Source organism: Andrena cerasifolii, chromosome 9 (genome assembly GCF_050908995.1).
Source record: "Andrena cerasifolii isolate SP2316 chromosome 9, iyAndCera1_principal, whole genome shotgun sequence".
Lineage (NCBI taxonomy): Eukaryota > Metazoa > Arthropoda > Insecta > Hymenoptera > Andrenidae > Andrena > Andrena cerasifolii.
Window position 1 is genome coordinate 5,215,237 of NC_135126.1, and position 23,695 is coordinate 5,238,931.

A 23,695-nucleotide genomic window follows, 5' to 3' on the forward strand; every position below is an offset into this window, starting at 1 on the left:
TCGTTCGAAGCGCCACGGATGTAGCAGTTTATTCGATGGGAATTCACCTGACGGCCAGAGATACATTGTTTCTTCGAAGGCCTTTCATCTTGGGCTTCGAATAATTGTTCAGCTTTCATTGTATCTTTATCCTAGATGCTCGAATAACTGGTGAGAGCCTTTGTTGCCCGAGCCGCGCGAGATCGCTGTTGTTCGGCGATGTGTCATCGATTATACAGAAACAGAATTTATTTTTCATCGTATCAATATGGAAGTGACACCAATGGGTTCCTCGCAGTCTCCCGATTAAATAGACAGGAAATAATATAAATCGAACTATTTTTAATGAAACGGGCCTTCAATTCTGCAAACAAATTTTTCACGTAATTTCCTTAAAATTATTTTTATCGGGCTATTAAATTAAATTATAATTAAACTAAATTAAATCGGACTACTCCGATTTAAATTATTTTCTGTTTATTTAATCGGGAGAGTACCAGGAATCCATTCATTGGGATAAATCATCTTATTCAATCTTCGAATAACGGATAAACGTAAAGTATCCTTTATTTCAGATTACCTAGATATTATCTGTGCCCGTCTCTGAATTAAACCCAGCAGCGCTCGATGAGAAATAATTACGCGGGGACGCGGTATTACTGATCGAGCTGCAAAAGCGCTCTCTAACGAGTCTAACGGATGCTGTCGCGTTTCCGGAAAAGTCCAGATTACCCGCCTCGAGTTAAGGGTATTTGATATAAAAATCGTTCAGTAGTGGCAGCTTTAAACACGCCGCGCTACAGAAAGATTGAATTCAGCTGCCGTTCTTGGAACGGATCCCGGGGGCCGGTTTCGCGGCGCGCGCGGGAGTAGTAGGTACGTTTCGGCAGAAAAGAGGCGCAGACGTGAGAGTCTGACTCGGCAGGGGCGGAGTCGCTGCCCTTCATCAATAAGAGCATGCTCCCTCGTATCCCTTTTACTTCGTCTTTCCTTTCCCCGTCTTGGACGTAGCTGGCAGCTTCCTCTCTGCCGCCCTTCGTCCTCTTCCTCGCGCCCTGTACCCTCCTCCACTCTCCCTCCCCCCCCGCGATCACTCGGCATCCCTTTTCATCCCATCCCTCTCGTCCGTCCTTCTCCCGTTTCTCTCAAATTTCATCCCCTGCCGCCGTCCCCTCCCCCGCCGTTCGCCGGAGCTTTTTTGGGCGCCTCTTAAAATACACGCGCGGAGGAGCGAGGCGGGCACCGACGCGGTGCGGAGCGGAGTCTCTGGCGAGGCTCGAATATGCGCCCAAGGTGAATCCTGATGAACGTATCATCGATCGGTGGTTGCTGAACCGCCCGCTGTGCTCGGTCCACGCGTGTACGCGCAAAGAGACGCGCTGCCGAGCTGCGGAGCTCGCGCTACTGTTGCTCCGCCAACCCCCTCCGCCCCGCCGAATATCAGGGGCGATCTTCCGAGCGAGACGGCGAGTTTCGTGCGCGCGAGATAATCGTCCTCGGCATCTCCGCTGGATCCAGAGTTCACGCCTGTCCCCGGAGCTGGAAGTGATCGGACGAGGAAGGGAAGCACAGATTGGAGCGGAGAGAAAGCGGGACAGAGGCGCGGCGAAAGGGAGAGAGGAGACGGTGTGCTGACTTTTATCGATTGTCGTCGCGGGGCACGAGATACGAGGAGCGTCGTGCTCGAGATCTCCGCTTCCTCCGCAGAATCAATTCGTGCAGCATCCACGCGCGGCTCGCCAGTGCGTACGTGTGTGCAATCGGGATCATCCGGGGATGACTGTCTGAGGCCGGAGATCCGGCGATCCCCGGTGCTCCAGGCCGATGGTGCTTTTTATTTTCGGCGGCCACGCACAGCGACCGAGGGAAAAGGGTGGCTCGCTGTTGGGGTGACAGATGCGAGAGGTCGCCCGCGGTGAAAGTATGTGAGCGGTTCACGTACAATGCGGTTATTAGAGCTGCGATCTGTTCGTGCACTTAGGGAGACACGCAGCAGCTGATTGGCCATTCCCTGCCTCGATGTAAGTACTGTTTACCGCATAGCTACTGCGCGTCCGTTCCAGCGACGAGGGAAGCGAGGCATCGCGTAGCCTCCTGCGACGAGTCTGGGCACCTGCCAATTTACAATCTTTCGCTAAACACGAGGGTAGAAAGTGTACGGCAGCGACGAATTTCTTCGGAGAAGTTACGCTGGATTAGCACTAGACTACTCCTATTTAGGGAATTAATTCAGCCACACGTCCGAATGTATTCGTTGTGCAGTTAACATTCCCTGCTTGACACTTATCAAAGGTAATCGCTGCTCAAGCGTTTGGATACTGAGAGAGAAAGGCAGCTTATCGCGCTATCTTATAGTTAGTTGAAACGGGAGGAACAGTGAATATTACCTGTGAGATAAGTATTCGGGACAAGGTGTATCGCAGGGTACAGTGCCAAATGGTAGTTCGACCTATTTTGTCGCAAGGGAAGTAGTCGAACTCCGCTGCTCGTTTTTGGAACGCGAAGGATTAGCTGCTGGGAGCAGTTCATTAACTGATGCTGAGGAATTGTTACGAGCGATCTATGGGCGCGTGAAATGAATGCGGTTTGGAGTAGATCATCGATCGCCATGGCTTGTTGCGCGAGTAATGACTAGAGCTCGGCTCGACGGAGGCAGTAGACGGAAAGAAACTTCCAATCGGTTAACACTGAGGCATGTGATACGAGAGTTCCTGTTGTTCGGAGTACGTGATCTTGCAAAGTAATGCAGATTCTCTGTCGCTAGCCACGAATAACAATGCTGAATTCCGTAATTGACTCTGTCGATCCAGTAAACGTTCCTTCATCTGCCAACGCACGGGGAATAACAGGAAATTGCTCTACACATTCGTTTTATATTAAGGAGGTCGTAGTTTTTTTTTAAGGATTCTTTATTTTCTAATGCTCCCTCTTCAGCGAAACTACTCGCGATAACGAAACGGGGAAATTATAGACGAACCGGCACGATCATCGACAAGCCCTAAGATAATGGAAAAATATTCCACGAGTGTCGCATTTGTTACGGGGAACGAGATGTCTCGTCTCTTTCTACGTGCCGTTAGCTTCGAGGAACAAGTTACTTCATCCTATTATCCATTTCTGCGAAAAACAACAGAGGGGTCCGAAAAACCGGATTACATTTAATCAGCGTAGCTTTTTGGAGGGCTTAATAAATCTCTGAGGTATTATATAGACATCAAAATTATTTCTCACAGCGGCGGAAGGAAAATCACAATTTTGGAGATATTGAAAGCTAATCAACATCTAGACGCAGAAGCCAACCGAACGGGACGCGTGGTTTAAATAACTGGCGTGAAAAACGAGTAAACGTTCGTAGCGAGAAGAGAGAAACTAGACAGTGACGCACAAATTTTGTTCAGAAAAGACTATCGCGTGACGGTGTTTTTCGTATTCAAATTATGGGTCAAGTGATGTTAATCTGGGCATTAAGAAGCAGACTAAGGTAGCAGTGTTCACGTACTAGGCTAGTCTTCTTAATTTATGCGAACAAACCTACGAGTCACTGTATGCGAAATCTACGAAACGCGTTTTGGTAACTCACAGTTTAACACTTAAGTTACGAACATTTTTTATATACCTATTTTTTACGAGCATCCGTCAAATTGGCGGGTAAACGAAAATACGCATTTTCTCCCCAAAATCTATTTATTCAATTGAAATATAACTTAAGTATATATAATATTGAGCTGCAAGATTATTTTAGGCTATCAGCGTAGTAGTAGTGACGTAACCCAAAAATTTTTGTTTTGAGATAACGGCAAATGAAATTATTGACGTTTTAAAGTCTTTGCTTAAAATTTCTACTTTCAGGTACATAGGTACGATTTTTTTACAAAATATAATTGCTAAGGTGTAAATTAGTATATAAAGTAATGACCAATGCTGCACAGGCCAGTATTTTGCGACGTAAATCAACAAAATGCTCAGTGCAAAAACACGTTTTTGTGCTGCCACTTTGTGTACGTTTTTGTAGGGTTGCTCAGGACACTACAGAATTAAAATGTTGCACTATAAGAAGTGGTTTAGGCTGAAATATCAATTCACCAAAAATTATGGGTTACGTCACTATTGCGCTGACAGCCTCATTTATGCAATTAGCCGATCCGTCAATTTGACAGGTTCCGTAGAAATAGGTATACTAGATTTAGACGAATCTCTATATAAATTCTTTGAATAGAATTATTAATTTACGGTTCAAATTGGTTTTAATTAAAGCTGTTTTTTTCGCTAATCCTTTTCGAAATTTGAAATCCGTCAAATTCAGTGCTAAAGAAGTAGTAAATTGCCTCTGAAACCAATAAAGTCATGAATTTCAAGTATCCTCTCAATTTCAACATACTGTACTCGAATAAATATGAAAATACCTGGTTTATGAGGCAGAACTATTGTACAAGCTGGAACAATACTCTAGTACTTTTTTTTTAGAGGGAAAGCAGGGAGATACGAACACGATAAGAGGAACACTTCAGGCTGTTTGACAGAACGCTTGTAATTCTGTCCAGGGGTCGCATAATTGTCGGAAGGCGTAACTTTCGAGTGTCCGTAATCTTTTGATGCGACTTAATGATCGCGCACGATCCATAATGCCATTTCTTGCGGATAAGCCCGGGTAACGACACCTGACTTCGGAACGATAATTGCTTCGTTATACGGTTCATCCCTGCGCGTGTTAGATAAGACGACGAAATGCTTTTTCACCCTCCCGGTAATAATTAAAACAGCCATCCTCGGGGATTAAGTAATTGGGAATATAAGCGGCTAGGTGATGCTTCTACAAAAAAATCCCGCCGAAAAAGAAACGGGCCCAATTATTCACAATATTCGTGCGAAAGTTCGTTCGCTTACTGTCAGCTGTACGGAAATGTCGTTTTTCATTGCGCCTACTTGTACTTTTCCCACAAAGGTGGCGAAAGGTCGTAGACAGTCAAGGAAAATACTTACTTTCATTAAAGAAGCGTGTAATATATTTCTACGTAATAAAGACTTTGCAGTTCGCACTGACCCGATATGTTTTTTTTTCTGAGGGAAAATATCGAAATGGGACTGAAATAGGTATTCGACGTTGCATCTCGTGAATAATTGGAACTACATATTTAATTTTTCAGGGATTCTTTTTTACAGAACCATCTCGTTTAAACATTTACAATTACCGAACACGTAGCCACTCGACCTGACGAACCCTGTACACTTTTTTTCGAGGTAAAATATCGAAACGGGACCGGAAGAGGTACTCGGACGTGGCACGTTGTGGATAATTGGAATTATTTATTTTTTCGGCGGACTGTTTTCATCGAACCACCGTCTGACCGCTTAAACTGCGAATCGTTTAACCACCCGCGCCGAGCCCACCCCGTATGTATCGCAGAAATCCGAGTGCATATTTAATCGAAAGCAGGAATACACCGCTGCAGGCAGGTAGCGAGTCCTATAGCCACTGATCGATCGGTTTAATTGGCAAGGCGCGAGCGGTCGAGTACTTAGCATTCCCGAGGATCGAGCATCGCCGAGTGACAACAAGAAGCGCCGAGAGGAAAGAATTCTTGTCAGTCGCCGCTCAGAACCGTCAGGCGCGAGGTCACGCGGATGCGAGTGCACGCGACTATGAACACGTAACCTTTGAGTTCTCCTCCGAACCCCTGTGCGCTTTATCGACGCCTCGTTAGCCTCGTGACCCCGAGTGCATCGGCGATCGCTCGGTCGCACCTGTCCGTTGCGTAAACAGCCGATGGGCTTCTGCCGGGTCGGGAGCCGAGCGCGAGAAAAGAAATCACGGTTCGGCGGATGGAGGGCGGGAAGGAGGATGATCGAGCGTTGTTCGGATCGCGGCGAACAGAGCCAAGGGAACGGCTGATTCGCACTTGTCGAGCGATCGCTTGAATATTCCGGAAAAGAGGGAGACGGGACGATCGAGGGCGGAGGGGGAAGACAGAGAGCGGCAGAGGTGGTTAGGGAGCGCGAGGGTTGTTGGTACGTGGTAGAGGGAAGACGAAGAGAAGGAAGGATGGATAACAGGATAGAGAGAGAGGAAAAAGACAGCTCCCCGATTGCCGCTAACGACGGGCAAGAGATTATCCAGTTGAGAGTGCGAGATCCTATAACGCGATGTAGCTAGTTACGTTTCATCGTTTGCCCAGCGTCAAGATCGCACTGTCGTCCAGCGTGCCGCCTGACACCGGCCGGAGACCCGTTGCTGATCAGGCATTCCCATTTCGTACAGGTAACAGGACCGCGGGGGGGATCGATTGCCAGACGATCGGGAAGCATCGGTAACATCGAGATCAAGTCACGGCGAGGCGATGAGCGGCTGGAAAGGAGCACCGACCAGAGATGCTCGAGCGTAGTTAAATGCAACGGAACGGATGAAGCGCGGGAAGCTATGCTGGCACATCGCACAACGCCGGTTTTTGTCGAAGGTAAGGGAGACCCAACAACCTCTTACAATTAGCCTACTATTGCCGTGCGTATCGCGGAGCATCGCACTTCCTGCGCCAGCGTCGATTCTGGAGCAATGGTGGAAAATCAATGGCGTTGGGGAGGGGACTTGTATTTGCGAACAAAATGCTACAGGATATTTCTATTGGGTTTGCGTTACATGGACTGTTCTGTTTTTTTTTCAAGTGGCGGGAATCCACTTTTTCCTGTTTCGAGATGTTTAATGCTTTGCACTTCACCTTGTTTAAGAATGGTTTTAAAGACTGATGAGTTTGTTTTAGGTTTTTAAGAACGTACTATACATGTGTTGTTTTATTATGTGACCATTTTTAGAAGCATCGCCCGGGGAAAACAATGTTTTTCTTAGGTGCAGATGGACTTGCGCTGTTTTAAAAAATGGATCGTGTAGTTTTTGCGTCGTGGAAACAAGATATGGATTGTTTCAAAGAGCACTTCGTTTCAACAAGTAGTTTTGGAAGTAACGATGGATAGCAGCGTTTAATTCTCGTTTCTCGAGATCTAAGCCTGGCTATTTTTCGACGAAGCTTGGTAATAGCCTGCTCGTACATTATGCGAACCATATCACTTGAATAAACACATGGATGGCAACTAGAATTGTTAGCAAGAAAGTATTACTAATTTCACAAACCATTAAACTGAAGTAAAGTTGTAACATTAAACAGAATTATTTTATTCGTTATTTTTTCACAAGTATCCGAAGTGCAGACTAATTTTGAAACTCCTGTTATTTAAAAGAAATCACTGTTCTCCTTTTTGTCAGCTAATATCGTAGGAAATGAAAGATTTAAAAGTTCTTTCCCGTTGTTTTGCATTAAGTGAAATTTGCCCAGCTACTTTGTCTGTTACCAAAATTTTCTAATTTCACCATCTGTGCACAAGATTTGAATTTACCATCGCTACTCTAGACCGCAGTGTCTAAATAAACGCTACGACGCGAGCATCTCTTCGTGTCTGGTTATCTATTTGTTAGTATTCCTGTTTTAAATTCTCCACTGCAGTTGTTAGAATGATGATGTACACTGATAGCATCAATGATGTGTTATTACCGTTTAACACAAGTAGGGACATGGAACATGCATTTGTTATATTAAATACGTTATTGACTGGCATAGCGTGCTAAACATCATTAATGCGATGTTATACAGCATGTATGTACCGTGACTGAATATAGTGTGCTGCTAAGTCTTCGAACCAAGAGTGACTGAAAGATCGATAGCAAATACCCTGAATAATTTGTTCGCGGCATCCATCGTTATAGCCCCGAACCGCCTACATATTCCATTATCCACGTCTATTCTGTCTCGACTTTTGCCTCGACAATTTTTAACTTTATCTGAACTTCCTCTGCCGCTGTGCAAGCAGGGTTGTCTCCCATAATTTTCATACCACACGCGCGTAGATTTATTTGTATTTCTGTTACGTATGCAGGGTGTCCCGGAACGTTTGCCACTTGGGCCTTTTAAGCGGTTACGTCTACCTGTTGGGTCTGAGAAAACATCTATATTTGGGAATTTTTAGGGGAAAAACTTGAAGGCTTTTTTAATCAAAGCTTTGTGTATTCGAAAGTGTACGTGTTAAATTACTTGTAGTAATTTTCGAGATGGAGAATATAAATAAACAAAAGAAATATCAGCGATCTCCCGGCAGCGATTTTTTGTTCAGTAGTTTGCGGTGATCACTCTAATTTTAACCTGGTTCATCTGAAATAAAAAGTTCGCGGGAATTTAGTTAGTATATTAGATTATCTTTCCTTAATCGTTCGTTATCTGGAGAAATAAATTTGCTACAAAATGGTAGCTTCTTATAGCAAAAGTAAAATAAAAACTACGCAACGGAAATGTTAAAGCCACGATTAAGGACTAGATAATCTAATATACTAACTAAATGTGGTCGAATTTTTTATTTCTGATGAACCAGGTCGAAGCTACAGTGGTCACCGTGAAGCGCTTAAATAAAGAAACGCTGCCAGAAGATCGCCTATAATTCCATTATTTATTTAGATATCGCAGTGCAAAGAAACTACAAGAATTTCAAAACATATACTTTCGAATATACAACCGTTTGTTTTAAAATAGTCTTCAAGTTCTGAAAGAAAAAAATTCCGAAAGTACTTGTGTTTTCAGACCTTACAGGTAGGCACATCCCCTTAAGGGGACCTTCCGGGCTTGAGCCCAAAAAAATAGGCGATGTTTAGGAATTAATTATAGGAAAACTACTATATATAATTTAATGGGACTTTTTGCATTGTATTAAGGATGTCTTAAGTTATAGAAATATGTCTTTTGTTTTACAATTAATCATTGCAGACGGCACTGGGGAGTCGTTAAAGTCAAGGTGTCAAAAAATTGATCCAAATCGGTGGGACCTATATAATAACTTTTGGAGATACAGGTCCCACCGTTTTGAGAACTCTGTTTCGAGAAAAACGCGTTTAAAGTTTTACGTGAGTGCCGAGTGGTCAGGTGTTACCGCTACTTAAATACCTATAATTTCGGGGATGTTACAAATTTCAACAAATCCTTTTAAACACGTATTCCTAAAAGGTTAAACATTCGAAAAATGAAATAAAAAAAATCGACTGTTAGACGGGAACCTCCCCTTAAATCCACCACTGGTGGTGCCCCAAGGTATAGGCAACCTTTTAAAATTAAACCCTGACGAACTTTTGTTTAACCTATCAACTGGTCCATTTCACCGTGTTTAAATTAATCCCCTTCATTCGCAGCAAGTGCTTGACCATTCGCTCCTTTTCCGGGCCTGAAGGTCTCACAATTCTCAAGCGACAAGTTCACTCGCTTTCCTCGGTTAGCTGGTTAAATCCAGTTTCTTACACATGTACCCCATAAGTAGATATTCCTACCTTGAAGATGGTCTCTGCACATGTATCCGACGTCGTTGTAGAATTATCCGCAGGTGAACCTCGTACATGCTCCGCAGCAGCTGAGGCATCTGGAACAAAACGAAGACACGTGTTATCGCAAGCTCTATATAAAAACCTCATCTTCGGGTAACAACGCTCCGAAGCGTCTGTATTATTTCCAGGCCATCGCGTATAGCTAGCGTCGCACAATCGTGGCGAAAGTTCCGCGAAAAAGGAACGAAGAGAATTAGCAAACGCGCGGCCAGCGATCGGTGAACCGTCGCGATTGGCTGGAAACAGCGAGCATTCGGTGGATTCCGATCGATGCTCGCGCTCTGACAATAGCTACCGCCGTTGGACGTGCTTTTCACTTAACGAGGAAAAATCGCACAGGGGACTGACGTGGTTGAATCATGGAACACAGCGACCCTTGATTTCCTGCCGTCCAGGGCAGTTCCCTAACAGCAGGAAGCAAATTCCTCCACAAATTGCCGGGCGACGATTTCGCGAACAGGAACCTAATATTTCTATGGAAGCAAACGAATATGATATTGCCCTGGAATTTATGGAGGAACAAGAGCTGATGAAGTTAAGCAAATTCAAGTCGAAGGAGGGGCGTGAATCTGTCCTTTATATTTTCGAAGCGGTCGGAATGTGCAGAAATAGGTTTCAGTGTCTCCCTCGTCTCCAAATAAAACGAGAATGAAACTCGGATACGCTCCGCTATTGGTATTACCATTACGGCGGACGTCTTCGTTATTACCGTCATACCGGAAATTATGAAATATCGGCGAATCAGTTATTCCATTTCCGCCAATCACCGCTCCGTTTCATCGTGCAGCTCACCCCCTCGCTTTATCAGCGATCTTCTTTGCGCCTCGTGCAGGTTCGCCGGCAGCGTGGCGATGGGAATTGCTTTTGTATCTTTCACCAGCGACACTTGAATGCATCGAATCCGACCAACCAATAGTTCCCGAGGCACATTCGCACAGACCCTTTCCCCTGCGAAAATTTTGGGCATCGTTGCTCTCATAATCTCCTTCGACTTTCGACGAATAATTCCCTGCCGGTTGGAATCGGCGGGTGCTGGTTTGAGGAAAGGGTACAGTGTGAGCTCGATGCACGCGTCGAGAAGCGAAGAGTTGTTTCTCGAGAATGTCGTTGGTAGGAGAAACTTCTGCTCCCCGTTTATAAGGGAACTCGGCAAGGTTTCCTCGAACACGAAACCACAAAAGCTCTAACTGTGATTATGAGCGTACCCATGAGATCCTTGGGAGAGATCTTTGTGGAAGTTCGCGATGTTCGAAGGCTTCGGGCATGCCTCAATTACTCAGTCACGAGCTGATTTCTAGCAACGAGAACGTCGTTCGAAGCCTCGGCGACGTGTTCACGCGATGCTTTCTAAGAATGGCTGGGGTATCGGCGCCGGGCGTTTAGCCGCCACCGGGGCCAGGGGGGGAAGAAGAAAAAGGGACGAGCGGAGAGCGTGCGTGAAAAGTTGCGTGTGACCTTTTGCAGGATATATCGAGCGGCTGCACGAGAAAACCACGGAGTAATGATTAGAGCTACGCGGTCTGGGGTGTCGACCGCGAATCTGAGACAGGCCAGTCACACCGTCCACGACTGGCGGCGTAAATTTGGCCTCACCAGGGATCTGCTGTTGAGAGTGCTTCTCAGCCTCTGCTACATCACTGGCACCTGTTGCGAGTGGAAGGACAGGATGCCCCGTGGCACCAAAGAGCTGCAAATCGCGCTGAGCAGGCCCCCTCAGTCGGGCCAGTGCGATCTGGAGAAGGTCTGCGACTGGTCGTGGAACCAAACCCACCGCTTCAGGCGGATCACGCCATCCGCCGGCAGCAGGCACGGGCCTACAACGGACGCCAGTAAATCGGAGAGAGGTGAGGCGACCCTTCCAGTACGTTCTTTGGGCAACGGTGCCGTAAACTGGGGGAACATTGGTAGTTTACTTGATTATGTATCGAGGGGAGATTCTCCTCTAACAGCCCCAGAAGTAACTGATATTTAAGAATTTTTTTTTAACAAACTATTGGTCGTATTGGATTAAACTCTTTTGGGGTATAAGGAGGCATCTTTAAACTTGCAGGAAATATTTTTTTTTATGTCAATTCTTCTTATTATTTATTAATTATTGTAGAACCTGGTCCAACGTTTTCCATTTCTGCCACAATTGCGACACCGCATAATTGGTTATAAATTTTACTTTTTTCATTTATTATTATAATTGAAATAAATAAATATTTTAATTTTGTAAAGTTGAATTTGTACTACTATCGACTCCATGCAGTGTTACAACCGACCCGGGGTCAGGGACGGTTGTAACGCTTTCTCCGCTTCTCATTTTTAATTAATAACCTGGATGTTACTTGACAGACAGTGAACCTGTTGAGTCTCAATAATGTCAGATAAGCATGTAACATTTTCGTATAAAAACTTTCGTCGTAACTGTAATAGTTCTTGCGTAATCGCATTCCAAAGTCAAAGTGTTACTGCCGCCCCCGGGGCTACCCTACATCGTCAACTTTTAACGCACCGTATTGAAAGAATTACTACCAGTATGCTAGAAACAGAATGCAATTTTCAAATGAACTGTGCTATTCCCTAGGACACTTCTTGTGGTTTAATGGCAGCGGGATTGCGCAAACGTGGTCATCCAGGATCCCTCGTACAGGATCACGTTGCGAGTTGGAGTTGTCCTTGTACCAAGTCGGGATGAACGATGGTGCTATCAAATTAATCATAATCACGAATGACACGAGTTCGATTGCCGCGGATAAGCCAGGAAATAATCATGCAACGTACGTAAATAGCTTTCGCGCTGAATAAGGAATACTCCGAGGTGTCGTTGTAAAGTCTATCGATACAGAGGGATTTATGATATTGTACAGATGGGAGGTGACACGTTTTAAACTGGGCGCAATTAGTCAGCCGCATAGACTGCTTGTGGAGATGCGGGTACCGTATCCGAACTCTAGTGTCGGGATTGACAACATTCGTCTGATCGAGTGCTTCCCAGGTAATTAATTCTTTACTGAATCAACATTGTTGCGATGCGATTGAAATTCCAGATTTCTTCCTAATACACTCCTCTTCTCACATTTTAATAAATAGTATTGTCTACAATTGAAGAGTCCTTGTAGAAAACACTGTGAGTGCCAAAAATCAAATTCTGTACTCTAATATTACCAATGGCATGTAGATTATTTTCTGATAATTTTTTTTTTAATTTCGCACTTACAGTGTTTCCTACAAGGACTCTTTAATTCTACATGTTACTAGAGAAAGGGTTATTCTGAAGTACATTTCTTAATACGAACTAGTCACTGCACCTTTGGTACCTTGCTGTATTATATCTCTATCTTTTAAACATTGCTATCTACAATCTACTACTCTAAGTAGTATTTAATACGTCATCTTTTAATGGTTCTTACCTACTCAATATCTACTAGTTATCTTTTCTATCGTAGCTAGAGCCCGTCACAAAAATCTACATACACTCTACAATTCGTGATATTTAACAAGACATAAAATATTACGATAATAGTATATTGACTAACAAGGAAAGATCCCAAACCCGGGAACTCAAAAAATTCTGAGACTTCGTGAATATGTAGGGGATTTCCTCCTGATTACAACGCAACTTTTGTTTGCTGATTTGATGAACTATTTTCCGATTTTGTGTTATAACTCGCGAAATGTAAGAAATAGAAAAAAAGTTTCAAGACAAAAGTTACTTCTTTTAATTAGATCTATCATTTGGTAAACAAATTATTTTACAGTTCACGAGTTATAACAGAAAATCGGAAAATAACCGGATTTTCAGGGGTCAATTACACCCCCTTAGAGTGAATTTGGGCAGCAAACAAAAATTGCGTTGTAATTAGGGGCAAATTCCCTACACATTCACGAAGTTTCAGAATTTTTTGAATTTCCGGGTTCAAGATGTTCCCTTGTAAGTGAAAGTTAGGAATATTTTGAGAAAATTTCAATATTTATTAAACTCACTTATAAGGAAGCATTGCCAGAAATAAAGTACAATGTCACAAAGAAATATGCAATCAGCCATAAAAGTCTGTATACGCTCTGAAGATCAGTAATGTTTAAAACACACAAAAGTTTAAAAAACAGTGCAGATATTAAATTGTTTAATAATTCAGGTTGTTAACAATAAAGTTGTTAACAATAAAATATTGATAAACATAAAGTACAACATCACAAAAGACATTCCTACATTTTTTTAAAGCATTGTAAATTCACACAGTGTATGTAGACTTCTGCGACTGCCCGTATGTACAATATCGAATATTCGTGATATTCTTGCAGCGTTATCCTACAAATCTTCCACCAGATCTCAGCAATTGTCCCTAAAGAAAACACATATCGCGCCGAATAATAGAAAACCGTATCGGCAGGAAATGATCGGAAAACTGCTTTAGTGGTCGGTCGAAATTTAAAATCACATGCCGCCGATGTGGAGTCTTTGGACAAGCGCTGATGCCCAATTGGAAAGAGGAGCGAACATGTGTATTTCCTCGTTTGCAGAGTTAGCACCGGTAGGGACAGCCTGCACGGAGGATATGTTCCGTTGCAATAATGGCTCGTGTTTAAACAGAACACGCGTCTGCGACCTGACAAAAGATTGCGCCGATGGCGAGGACGAGGTAGCCGACTGCGGTAATTGTCAAATTATTCCTGCCACCCTTTCTCGCCCCCTGGTTCCCCTCGAATTTATGACAGACTATAATCGAGGAACGTTTCAGACAAAATACCAGAGAACGCCAGATGCAATTTCGAGCACGGATGGTGCGGCTGGAGGAACGTGCCGGGGAGACCTTTAAATTGGACCCTCCATCGTGGCCCAACGACATCCGAGAAAACTGGACCTAGTTACGATCACACGTACCGCAATGCGTTTGGTACGTACCCGTATGCTTGGATATGTGCATTCAGAACTATGTAGATACCAATAGCACTGAAATCTTTTACTACTGAATTACACAGTAGACTCCCTCCTATCCGGTCCCACTCAAACCGGCCACATTTTCCTTCAGAGGCCCAGCAGGGAAACAAAATTCACGCATTCCGTATTACAGCAGCTCGTCCGTGGTTCGCAGCATTTATTATAGAGGAAACTTTAATCGAGCGGATGAGTACGTTCTTCGGACTTAATTTCGAAGCATAATAAAAGGAATAAACTGAAAGTGTAAAGGATTTAATTTAACAGCTCTCTTTTTTTATAATCGAATATTGGGATCCAACTTTTTGATCACTTGTTAAGGCTCTATCCAAAATCTAATGCTCTGCCAGTGTACGGAACGTGGCAGAACTTCTAAGGATTCTGAATTCAAAATTCTAGGAATGAATTCAGTGTGTGTAGACTGTAGTGCAATGATCCTATGATTTTTTAACTGCGTTTGAATCGCAGTCAGTTTAAGTGAACACGTTATGCGAGAATTTGTATAATTCTCATGTGTATTATGTGTATAGTATATATTTTCGGATTAACCGGCCATTCGTTTGCGCGGACAAAATTCTGGTCCCATAGGGACCGGTTAAAAGGGAGTCTGCTGTATTTACATTAGTTTTCCATGTCTCCATTGAGACTTTATATCATTACTAGCTTTAATACTCGGCTTCGCCCGAAATTTAGATTCTGATTTTATAAAAAAAAATTTATTTTAGTTATTTTTGTGAAAATAGTCACATTCATCTGGATTAGTCAGGCATAATGAGCTGGGGCTCATTTCGCGATCCCAGAGTTTATCGTTCGAAAGTTTTTAGGCGACAGACAAACACACAAACATGTAGAACCTTTCTGCTTTATATATTAAGATATTCTATTTCATACGTGGATGTAATAAAGAGGTACTATTATTATTCAAACTAACGTACACATTTTTTGGTCCTGGTGGTAGGTCAGCATTACCTATGTGTATATAGTAAACAGAAAGTTATAAAGCATTTTAGTCTCTAGGACCATGTAATTTCAACGATTCGATTTGGTCGTAGATTCTCGTCCTGAAAAACAGCTGATTGAAACATATTCTATATATTTGTTTAATATGCTTTGGATGGTTTAACTTGTGTTGCTTAATGCTGACTAAGTCGAAATTCGATAATCGAACCAATTGCACAATGCTACAGGCATATAAAGCAACCCAACGATTTTGCACTCCCGCAAATCTTTTGTTTCTCACCTATTTCAATGGCGGTAGTAAACAGATGTTTGTTGTGAATTACAGGGATATACGCGTATGTGAATATGTCTAAAAAAGTTGACTACGGTAGCCGAGCTACCATCGAGAGCCCGTTGTACAATCCGACGCCACTTTATAGCAGTGATCCAAAGAGTCGTTATCATCAATCCTGCCAAGTAAGTGATATCTTCAGTGGCAACCAAAGTTTCCTTTCAACTTTCGTCTGAACATGCAGGTACGCTTCTTCTATCATCAGTATGGCGCGCACAGTGGCTCCCTTGCACTGTATTTAGTCCAAATGAAGCCGCATCAAAACCATTCCGAATCGCTATGGTGGTCTTATGGCGACAGAAGCGACGTTTGGTATGACCAGGCTGTCGCATTGCCCGATATCAGATACAGGTATTCACCATTAAAGTAGTCTAATGCTAAATAAGTAAAAGTAACAAATTGTGAAACTTTAGGGATATGTAGAGGATATATAAGTATGTATTACCTACATATTTTTTGCTGCCTAAATTCACTCTAAGGGGCTGAAATTGACCCCTGAAAATCCGGCGATTTTCTGTTTTTGTGTTATCACTCGCGAATTGTAAGTTAACAGATAATAGTCCTTATTAAAAGAAGTAATATTTGTCGGAAAACTTTTTTCTATCTCTTACAGTTCGCGAGTTATAACATAAAATCGGAAGATATCCGGATTTTCGGGGGTCAATTTCACCCTCTTAGTGTGAATTTGGGGAGCGAAATAAATTGGGTAAAAATTCAGCTATATTTGCTCTACGTATCCCCAAAGTTTCATGATTTTTGGAATTTTCGGGTTGGAGATCGTCCCTTGTCAGTACAGATTTGTCTTTGCGATTTGCCTTTTGTCTTTGCGCCCTCTTGTCTCATTGGCTGCAGCAAGAAAAAGGAGGTGACTGATTTCTGTAAGCGTAATTGTTTGTATAGTGCATCTGTTGTTTGTCCAGGTACTTTCTGCAATTCGAAGCGAGCAGAGGCTTCTCATCGAAGGGGGACGTGGCGATCGACGATTTCTCTTTAAGTCCAGAATGCTTCGGCATTGGTAAATCTGTGGATCTTTTATTAGAAACGTAATATCTGGGCACGGGTATTATACGATCGTGTGTAATTTCCTTTTATTAGGGGTTCCTCCCGACGTCGTGGGAGATTTCAACTACTACAACCCTGTTATAGACTCGGAGAGGGTGCCCAATCAACATGCAGATTTTCTTAACGAGACTGGTAATTTAGTGTATTTTAATTACCTTACTATAAACTTTGAAACGTGCAACTCCTTACTGTCATGGTTCACACAGGTGACTCTACACCCCTGGATCTGTTAAACAACTGTGTCACAAAATTAATCTTGACCTAGAAATTCAAGATACAATTTTTTTTATTTTAATGTATTCCATTCAGTGGGAAGATAAAAAGTGTTAAAGGAAGCACTTTTATTGCTCGTTGTTTGGGACATTCTTTAGAACACAGTTGCTTTGACACTTCTTGTTTAAATGAATCAAACACTTTACAAAAAATGTCACCCTGAATTTCAAGATCAAAGTTAATTTCGCGGTAGATTTTTATAACATTGACCTCATCAATCCAGAGGTGTAGAGTCTCCTGTGTGAATCGCGACGTATAATTTTTTTTATACGTATTGACATGTAAGTTTCTGTTTTATTATCTACATTAATCGATGCATTTTTAGTTATACGAGTCACAACTTGCGGGGCTACTGGCAGAACAGGCCCCACCGCCGAGAAGTGCGCCGAAGTGTATAATGGGACTGACATAACATTACTGGCAGAAAATTCTTCTTTGAATTTGAATGGAGTTCAGCAATGGACGGCGCCACGCGGCGGATATTACACGTGAGCAGTATTACTTTTAGCTTAGAAATCTGTCGACATACAGCCACGGTTGGGCAATCGTAATTCCAGTTTGATCGGGATGGGTGCTGGCGGAGGAAAAGGGTCCAGCGGTATGGGCATCACGTTGGGCGCCAGTGTTCGTGGCGTAATTGAACTGGAAAAGGGGGATCAATTGTATTTCATGGTGGGGCAAGCAGGGACAGACGCGTGCGTGAAAGTAAGAAACGTTTATCAGCCTAAAGCAGTGATCAGCAACCTTTGGCCCGTAATGGGTATACTTTTCGCGAGCCGCAATATTCAATACTTAAATCTACTAATCAAAGAATCTTAATTCATGGGGTGAATTTGTTATTTCTGACACAGATTTACAATTGAAACAATTGGGGGTCGCAGGCTGGAGCACCAAATGCAGGTTGCTCATCACTGGTCTAAAGTATCATTCTCCTCCCTATCCAGCAACTTGAAGTAGTTGCTTCATGAGCAGTTCTTTGCCAAGCTTCCTCTGATCACCTTACAAACATTCTCGCGATTTATTTTCGATTACGAATGGTAAATTAAAATTTTCAGAATTTAGGACTGAGTATAGACACCTGCCAATCGGCTGGACAAGCGCACAGAGCATCCCCTTCGGGGACACCCTCCATAGTGCGCGAAGTGATGAATATTCAGATAAAAGACGGCGGAGGAGGTGGCGGTGGGGCAACTTACATCTTCAAAGTGAGTGAACAGCTTCGAGTCCTTTTTGTTAACTATTTTTCGATGTTCGATTGCAATTTCATTGTAATGCTACAGATGAAGAAGAATGGGGAACAGCAGCCAATAATAGTCGCAGGGGGTGGTGGTGGCTTAGGAATGGGGCAGTTCGTTGATAACGGTATTCAGCATGGACGAGGACCTGCGCCTTTTGTCAGACGACCAGCTTCTACCGCGAATCTTCCACCGAAGGCGGGTCAGTAGCATTTAGACATATAAGGGTTATACCACTCCAAATCGCTAACTTCTTGCACTCGATGCACTCGATTGATTTCGATGAAACTTAAACATAATATAGTCCACGTGGAAGTAGGAGGGGTTAAGAGGGGATCCTCGTCTAACAGCCCTAAAAGTAACCGATATTTAAGATTTTTTTTTGAAAAAACTGTTGGTCATATTGGATTACGCTCTTTTGGAATATAAGGAGGCATCTTTAAACTTAAAGGAAATATTTTTTTTATGTCACTCCTTCTTATTATGTATTAATTATTGTGGAATCTTGTCCACCTCTTCGATGATGTAACTTCTGCTGGCGGGATGTGTAGCACTTATCACAGTCATCTGATTGCAAAAAAAATAGAAGTTTCTTAAAGTTAGATAGCTTACGCTGGGCTTGGTCCACTTTAAACAAAAAGAATGAAAAACTGAAAGAATTATAGCGTTTGAAAGAAAAAGTAAGTTTTTTCCTTAGACAAATTTTTTATATTATTCTTTATATCGACGAAAAAAGTATTATAAGTAAAAACTAAAATTAAAATTTGTGGTCCAGTCGCAGCGTAAATTATTTAACTTTAAGAAAATTGTCTCCTTTATGCAATCAGATGACTATGGCAGGTGCTACACCAACATCGTCGAAAAGGTTAACACGATTCGACAGTAATAATTAATAAATAATAAGAAGGATTGACATACAAAAATCTACAAGTTCAAAGATGCCTCCTTATATCCCAAAAGAGTTTAACGCAATATTAACAACAGTTTCTAAAAAAAAATTCATACATTTCGGGGGCTGTTACACGAGAATCCCCCTTAAGTCATCGTTATGCTGTTTTCGAATTTATTTAAAAAATACAATTAACTCCCTCCTAATTCCACACGGACCACGTGATATTTCAATTCCAACGACCCCTAAATAATTGCATCTTCGTTAATCTAATTCCTGTAATGACGTTCTACGTTCGAGGGAAGATGAGAAGGAATTACGTAGCATCCAATTTCGAAGCCGCAGTCCATCAGCAATTTCGCGTTCCCCGCGCAGACACGGGAACAGCTTTCAAGCCCAAAGTTGCCAAACGACGTATCAATTTCATTCAGGCGGTTCACGTGCTCGCCCGTTGCTGTATCGCGCGTCAATCCACGTTTAGTTATAACTGCTTCGAAACTGTGTTAATTACGTAAATCCCCGTTGGCGCAGGTGGCCCTGGCGGTGGTTGGAATGGGCCATCCAGAAGCTATTTGGGCCAACGAACTTCCGCTGGCATGCCCCTGGTTCTGGGCGGCATAGGAGGGATCCGTTGCGGTCCTGGGAACCAGAGCCACGGAAACGGAGGATTCGGCGGTGGAGGTGGCGGATGCCTTTCCGGGGGTGGAGGTGGCGGTTACATAGGTAACGAATCGATATCGACGTGATTTTAAACGCGTACCACCACAGAGACATTCACCACAATTCTCTCGATTGAAGGGTAAGGGGAAAAACAGGGGTAATAAAGTTCAAATCCCCCGTAAGATAACGTTAAAGATTTGGTACACTGGAACAAAATACGACACGGAATGCCCCCGCTCTTTGCCCGAGCATAAGTTTCTGTCGTCAAGGTGAAACAAGAAATTATTTAACGAGAAAATTCAATAAGACAATTAAACTCATTGAGCCTTGTTTCTATAATGGTGGACTAAAGTATTAAAACTTAATTTCCTCGATAAAGCTGTTTTGTAGCATTCCCTGGTTTTACCCCTTATCCCTCAATTGCAACTTCGTCCGAAAACTACACTGCTCCCAATCTCCGCGCCTGAATTTTCGATATCAATTCACCAACTCGCCTCAATGATAAGCAATGCAAAAGTCGGTAAAATGTTATTATTCATTTCGCCCAATAATTCCATTCATACACACCCCAGGATAAGCAAATACCATCCAAATTGCCATCTAAAATTCTAATCTTTTTCAAGGAGTGGTACTAATAGCAGGAAAACGCAAGTAGTTTGGTATTTAGAATGGGTCCAAATGGACCCGGTATCCGTCTGGCGAGAGTTAATACTTTGAGTGGCGCAAGGTTTCCTCGAAATATCAAGTATACTTCAAAGCCTTTGAAATATCAAGTCTCTCCGAGAAAATGTGTATTTTGAAATCCCTCGGCGTTGAAACACGCCGGCGCCAGTCAAAGCATTGAGAAGCTCGACGCCCCTTTTTTAAGTGCAAGCAGAACCGAAGGGCGAGCATGATAATCGATCACAAGCGACAGTCTGATTGGGTCGAATGTTTGAATTGACATGCGATGGTTTAGGTGGTGACACCAGTCACAAAGTGTCAACGAACGGCGAGGGTGGTTACTCGTACGCGAGTCGTGTGCTTATGCACACTCACTTCCGACCGGGGATAAATCACGGGGCAGGCGAGGTTTACATTATCCCTGCGATCAGCGGCTGCGGCTGCGACTTCCGTTGCGTCGCTCTCGATCAGTATCTGAGCGAGACAAAGTGTCTCTGCCCGCCAGGGTGGTTGCTGAGCAATGACTCGAGATCCTGCGTGAGTGAGTGTCTTCACAGCTAATAATAACGCGCCCGTCCGCCGACTTTTACCGCCCTCCGAAGCCAATTGCGAATAATTCCCCTCCGCCCTCTTTTTGTCCATAGTGGCTGACGACTCGAAGGTCTCGCACCAAACGTTCATGATTCTGCTGATAACCGCAAGCATCGGGCTGGTCGGCGCTTTCACCGCCCTCAGCCTACTACTTTGTAAGAAACTATTGAATAATATCGTGACATATGTAATTTTCCGTAACATCGAGGATGCGATATTTTTCTAACTCGACCGTACATATAAGCGCAATAGGTTAATGCAATAAATGAGAATGACAAACCGAACTGCAGCACGTAATGCCTCGATTAGTAAAAGCACGAATCACTTTTGCGAATAGATAACCGTTACCAAAGTCGAAAGGCGCTTTTACGTCGGCGACAAGTAATGTTTGGTAACGGGACCGAATTAAGGTCGCTACGCGCCGTTTCTGACAGTATGATGACCGAATTCAATCCGAACTATGAGTTCGCTGGGAATCTCTATAGCTTTAAAGATTTGCCACAAATACCCCGTGACTATATCACTCTGGTGAAGTAAGTAAACATCCAATAATAAATTTCCGCTCGTACCCGCCACGGGACTGACCATCGGGCGCCCACCTGACGTCGCCCAGACACAGACCTACGAGCAATTCATTTTCGTTGCAGACCGCTCGGCCAGGGTGCATTCGGTGAAGTATTTCAGGGTGTGTACAAATACAGGCGCAACGAGGAGCACCCCGTCGCCGTTAAAACCATACCGCCCCTGTCCACGCCTCAGACAGAAGCCGATTTCATGATGGAGGCTCTGATCATGAGCAAATTCAATCACCCGAACATAGTGCATTTCATTGGCGTTTCGTTCGACAAAAATCCTAAGTACATAGTCCTAGAACTGCTAGCCGGTGGCAATCTCAAGAATTTCCTTCGCGAGGAAAGGCCACGTGCGGTAATTAGTGCTCCGTTTAAGAACGCAGATACCGTGTCGATGTTTTCTTTCGTCATCCGCTCTGAGTTTCTTACGCCCGCTTCCTTTTTTCTTTTTTTTTTGGTAAAGCCTAGACACACACCGAGACCTTGGTTTATACAACATTTATGTGTATATGATTTCTCACGTTCCCGTTATTGTGGCCCCGCTTTGCGCACCCAATTTCCTTTTTTTTTCAGTTCCGTTACTTTCTTTTAACTATGTGTCGTTCTGTATTATGATTTAAACAGGAGCAGCTATTAATTTTTGGCGCTCGTCATCCATCGGGTGCATGCGTATTTTCCTGTTTTGGCAGGACCGTTCCACTTCGTTGGCGATGCTGGATCTGATAATGTGCGGATACGACGTCGCTAACGGCTGCAAGTACATGGAGGAGGCGCGCTTCATTCATCGCGATATCGCCGCGAGGAATTGCCTGCTCACGTGCAAGGAGCCCGGCAGGATAGTGAAAATCGCGGACTTCGGTATGGCGAAGGATATATACAGGAGCGATTACTACAGAAAAGGCGGCAAGGCTATGTTACCCATAAGGTGGATGCCGCCGGAAAGTTTCCTGGATGGGATATTTACAACGAAGACCGACGTCTGGTGAGCTTCTAATCAAGTCTGCACGCTTGCAAGCGCAGTTTAAAATATCTGTTGATCTAACAAGGGGAGGACACCATGAAGGTAGACACCGATTTTTATGAGCCTTGGCACGACGAATCTATGTCGAAAATAAGTAAATAGGTGTCCGAGCGTTTCTGCCAATGGGGCTTAATAATAGAGATATTTACATGGAAATTATTAAAAATTTCATAGTGGCTGTGGGTTTCTAATGGGTAAAAATCCCATACCACTCTGGCGCCCCCGGGGGATTGCCCTCTGAAGGAGTCGGGGTGCCTTTTGAAGATTTCCCCAAGTTGAAAAGAAAAATTTATAAAAAAAATAATTTATAAATTTTTTTTTAATGTGGAGACAATTAAATGTGCTCCTTTACGTGGCAAATTGGAACGCGCTGTTTTTCGTAAGCAAACTGAAACGTGCTACTCTTCGTAACGCACATCGATATAAGCCACTTTATGGATTAATAGGTTGCTAATAATAAATGCAACGACTTAAGTAACAGATATTTGCGTCGCATTGAAATTCACATGCTTCTGCATCTCACTACTGTACACTTCTTACAACTATTACCGAATTCGACTGCAATCTTTGCTGAACTTGTCGCGATAACTGGAGCAACGTATAATTTCTTCTTAGGGCAGCTGATCAAACAATCAATTAGCGGTACATTAACGAGGCACTCTCAGCTGTTGCAATGCATTACATTAATACTTTCGGCGCAGGGCGTTTGGCGTTCTACTCTGGGAGATCATGTCTTTCGGATACATACCGTACACAGGCTGCACTAACAGAGCAACCATGGCCATGGTAACGTCGGGCGTTCGTCTAGAAAAGCCAGCGGGATGCCCAGACCCTATTTACGGAATAATGACGCGGTGTTGGCAGCCACGACCAGAAGACAGGCCTACATTTGCCACTATCGTCGAGAGAATCGGTTATTGCCTACAGGTAAAGATCTGATAATTCAGTCCCTAAACAACGATCTTATTCAACTGAATACAGGGTGTGGCCGAAAGGATGGTACAAGCGGGCAAGAAGTGATATCCCTCATGCAAAAATAAAGCAAAAGTGTAGAATACATTTTTGTCACCGGAGGGTTAATATTCGAGAAAATCCAGGCTCTAAAATCGCTAAGTACCTACGTAGGCAGCCG

The 23,695-nt window shown here is 43.4% G+C and overlaps 2 protein-coding genes across 4 annotated transcripts in view; one reads left to right on the plus strand and one right to left on the minus strand.

The window, feature by feature from the left end:
• The window catches only part of LOC143372999 (uncharacterized), an 84,331-nt gene that overhangs the window by 47,208 nt on the left and 13,428 nt on the right, over positions 1–23,695 (minus strand). Inside the window, exon 2 of the mRNA XM_076819747.1 lies at positions 9,332–9,420. Coding sequence (XP_076675862.1) covers positions 9,332–9,420 — 89 coding nt within the window. The remainder of the gene's footprint in view (positions 1–9,331; positions 9,421–23,695) is intronic.
• Positions 1,229–23,695, plus strand: part of Alk (Anaplastic lymphoma kinase) — a 28,606-nt gene continuing 6,139 nt past the window's right edge. For 2 of the 3 annotated variants that reach the window (XM_076819724.1, XM_076819722.1), the window contains exons 1-22: positions 1,229–2,000; positions 6,236–6,431; positions 10,850–11,229; positions 11,955–12,147; positions 12,238–12,365; positions 13,892–14,023; positions 14,110–14,265; positions 15,592–15,722; positions 15,782–15,948; positions 16,518–16,612; positions 16,693–16,791; positions 17,258–17,420; positions 17,490–17,637; positions 17,988–18,137; positions 18,213–18,369; positions 19,588–19,779; positions 20,675–20,920; positions 21,024–21,125; positions 21,308–21,503; positions 21,618–21,897; positions 22,232–22,524; positions 23,265–23,490. In XM_076819724.1, coding sequence (XP_076675839.1) covers positions 10,887–11,229; positions 11,955–12,147; positions 12,238–12,365; positions 13,892–14,023; positions 14,110–14,265; positions 15,592–15,722; positions 15,782–15,948; positions 16,518–16,612; positions 16,693–16,791; positions 17,258–17,420; positions 17,490–17,637; positions 17,988–18,137; positions 18,213–18,369; positions 19,588–19,779; positions 20,675–20,920; positions 21,024–21,125; positions 21,308–21,503; positions 21,618–21,897; positions 22,232–22,524; positions 23,265–23,490 — 3,597 coding nt within the window. In that variant the 5' untranslated portion in view covers positions 1,229–2,000; positions 6,236–6,431; positions 10,850–10,886. Of the gene's footprint in view, positions 2,001–5,460; positions 6,432–10,849; positions 11,230–11,954; positions 12,148–12,237; positions 12,366–13,891; positions 14,024–14,109; positions 14,266–15,591; positions 15,723–15,781; positions 15,949–16,517; positions 16,613–16,692; positions 16,792–17,257; positions 17,421–17,489; positions 17,638–17,987; positions 18,138–18,212; positions 18,370–19,587; positions 19,780–20,674; positions 20,921–21,023; positions 21,126–21,307; positions 21,504–21,617; positions 21,898–22,231; positions 22,525–23,264; positions 23,491–23,695 lie in introns of those variants that run through there. The other variant, XM_076819723.1, reaches the window with a different exon arrangement.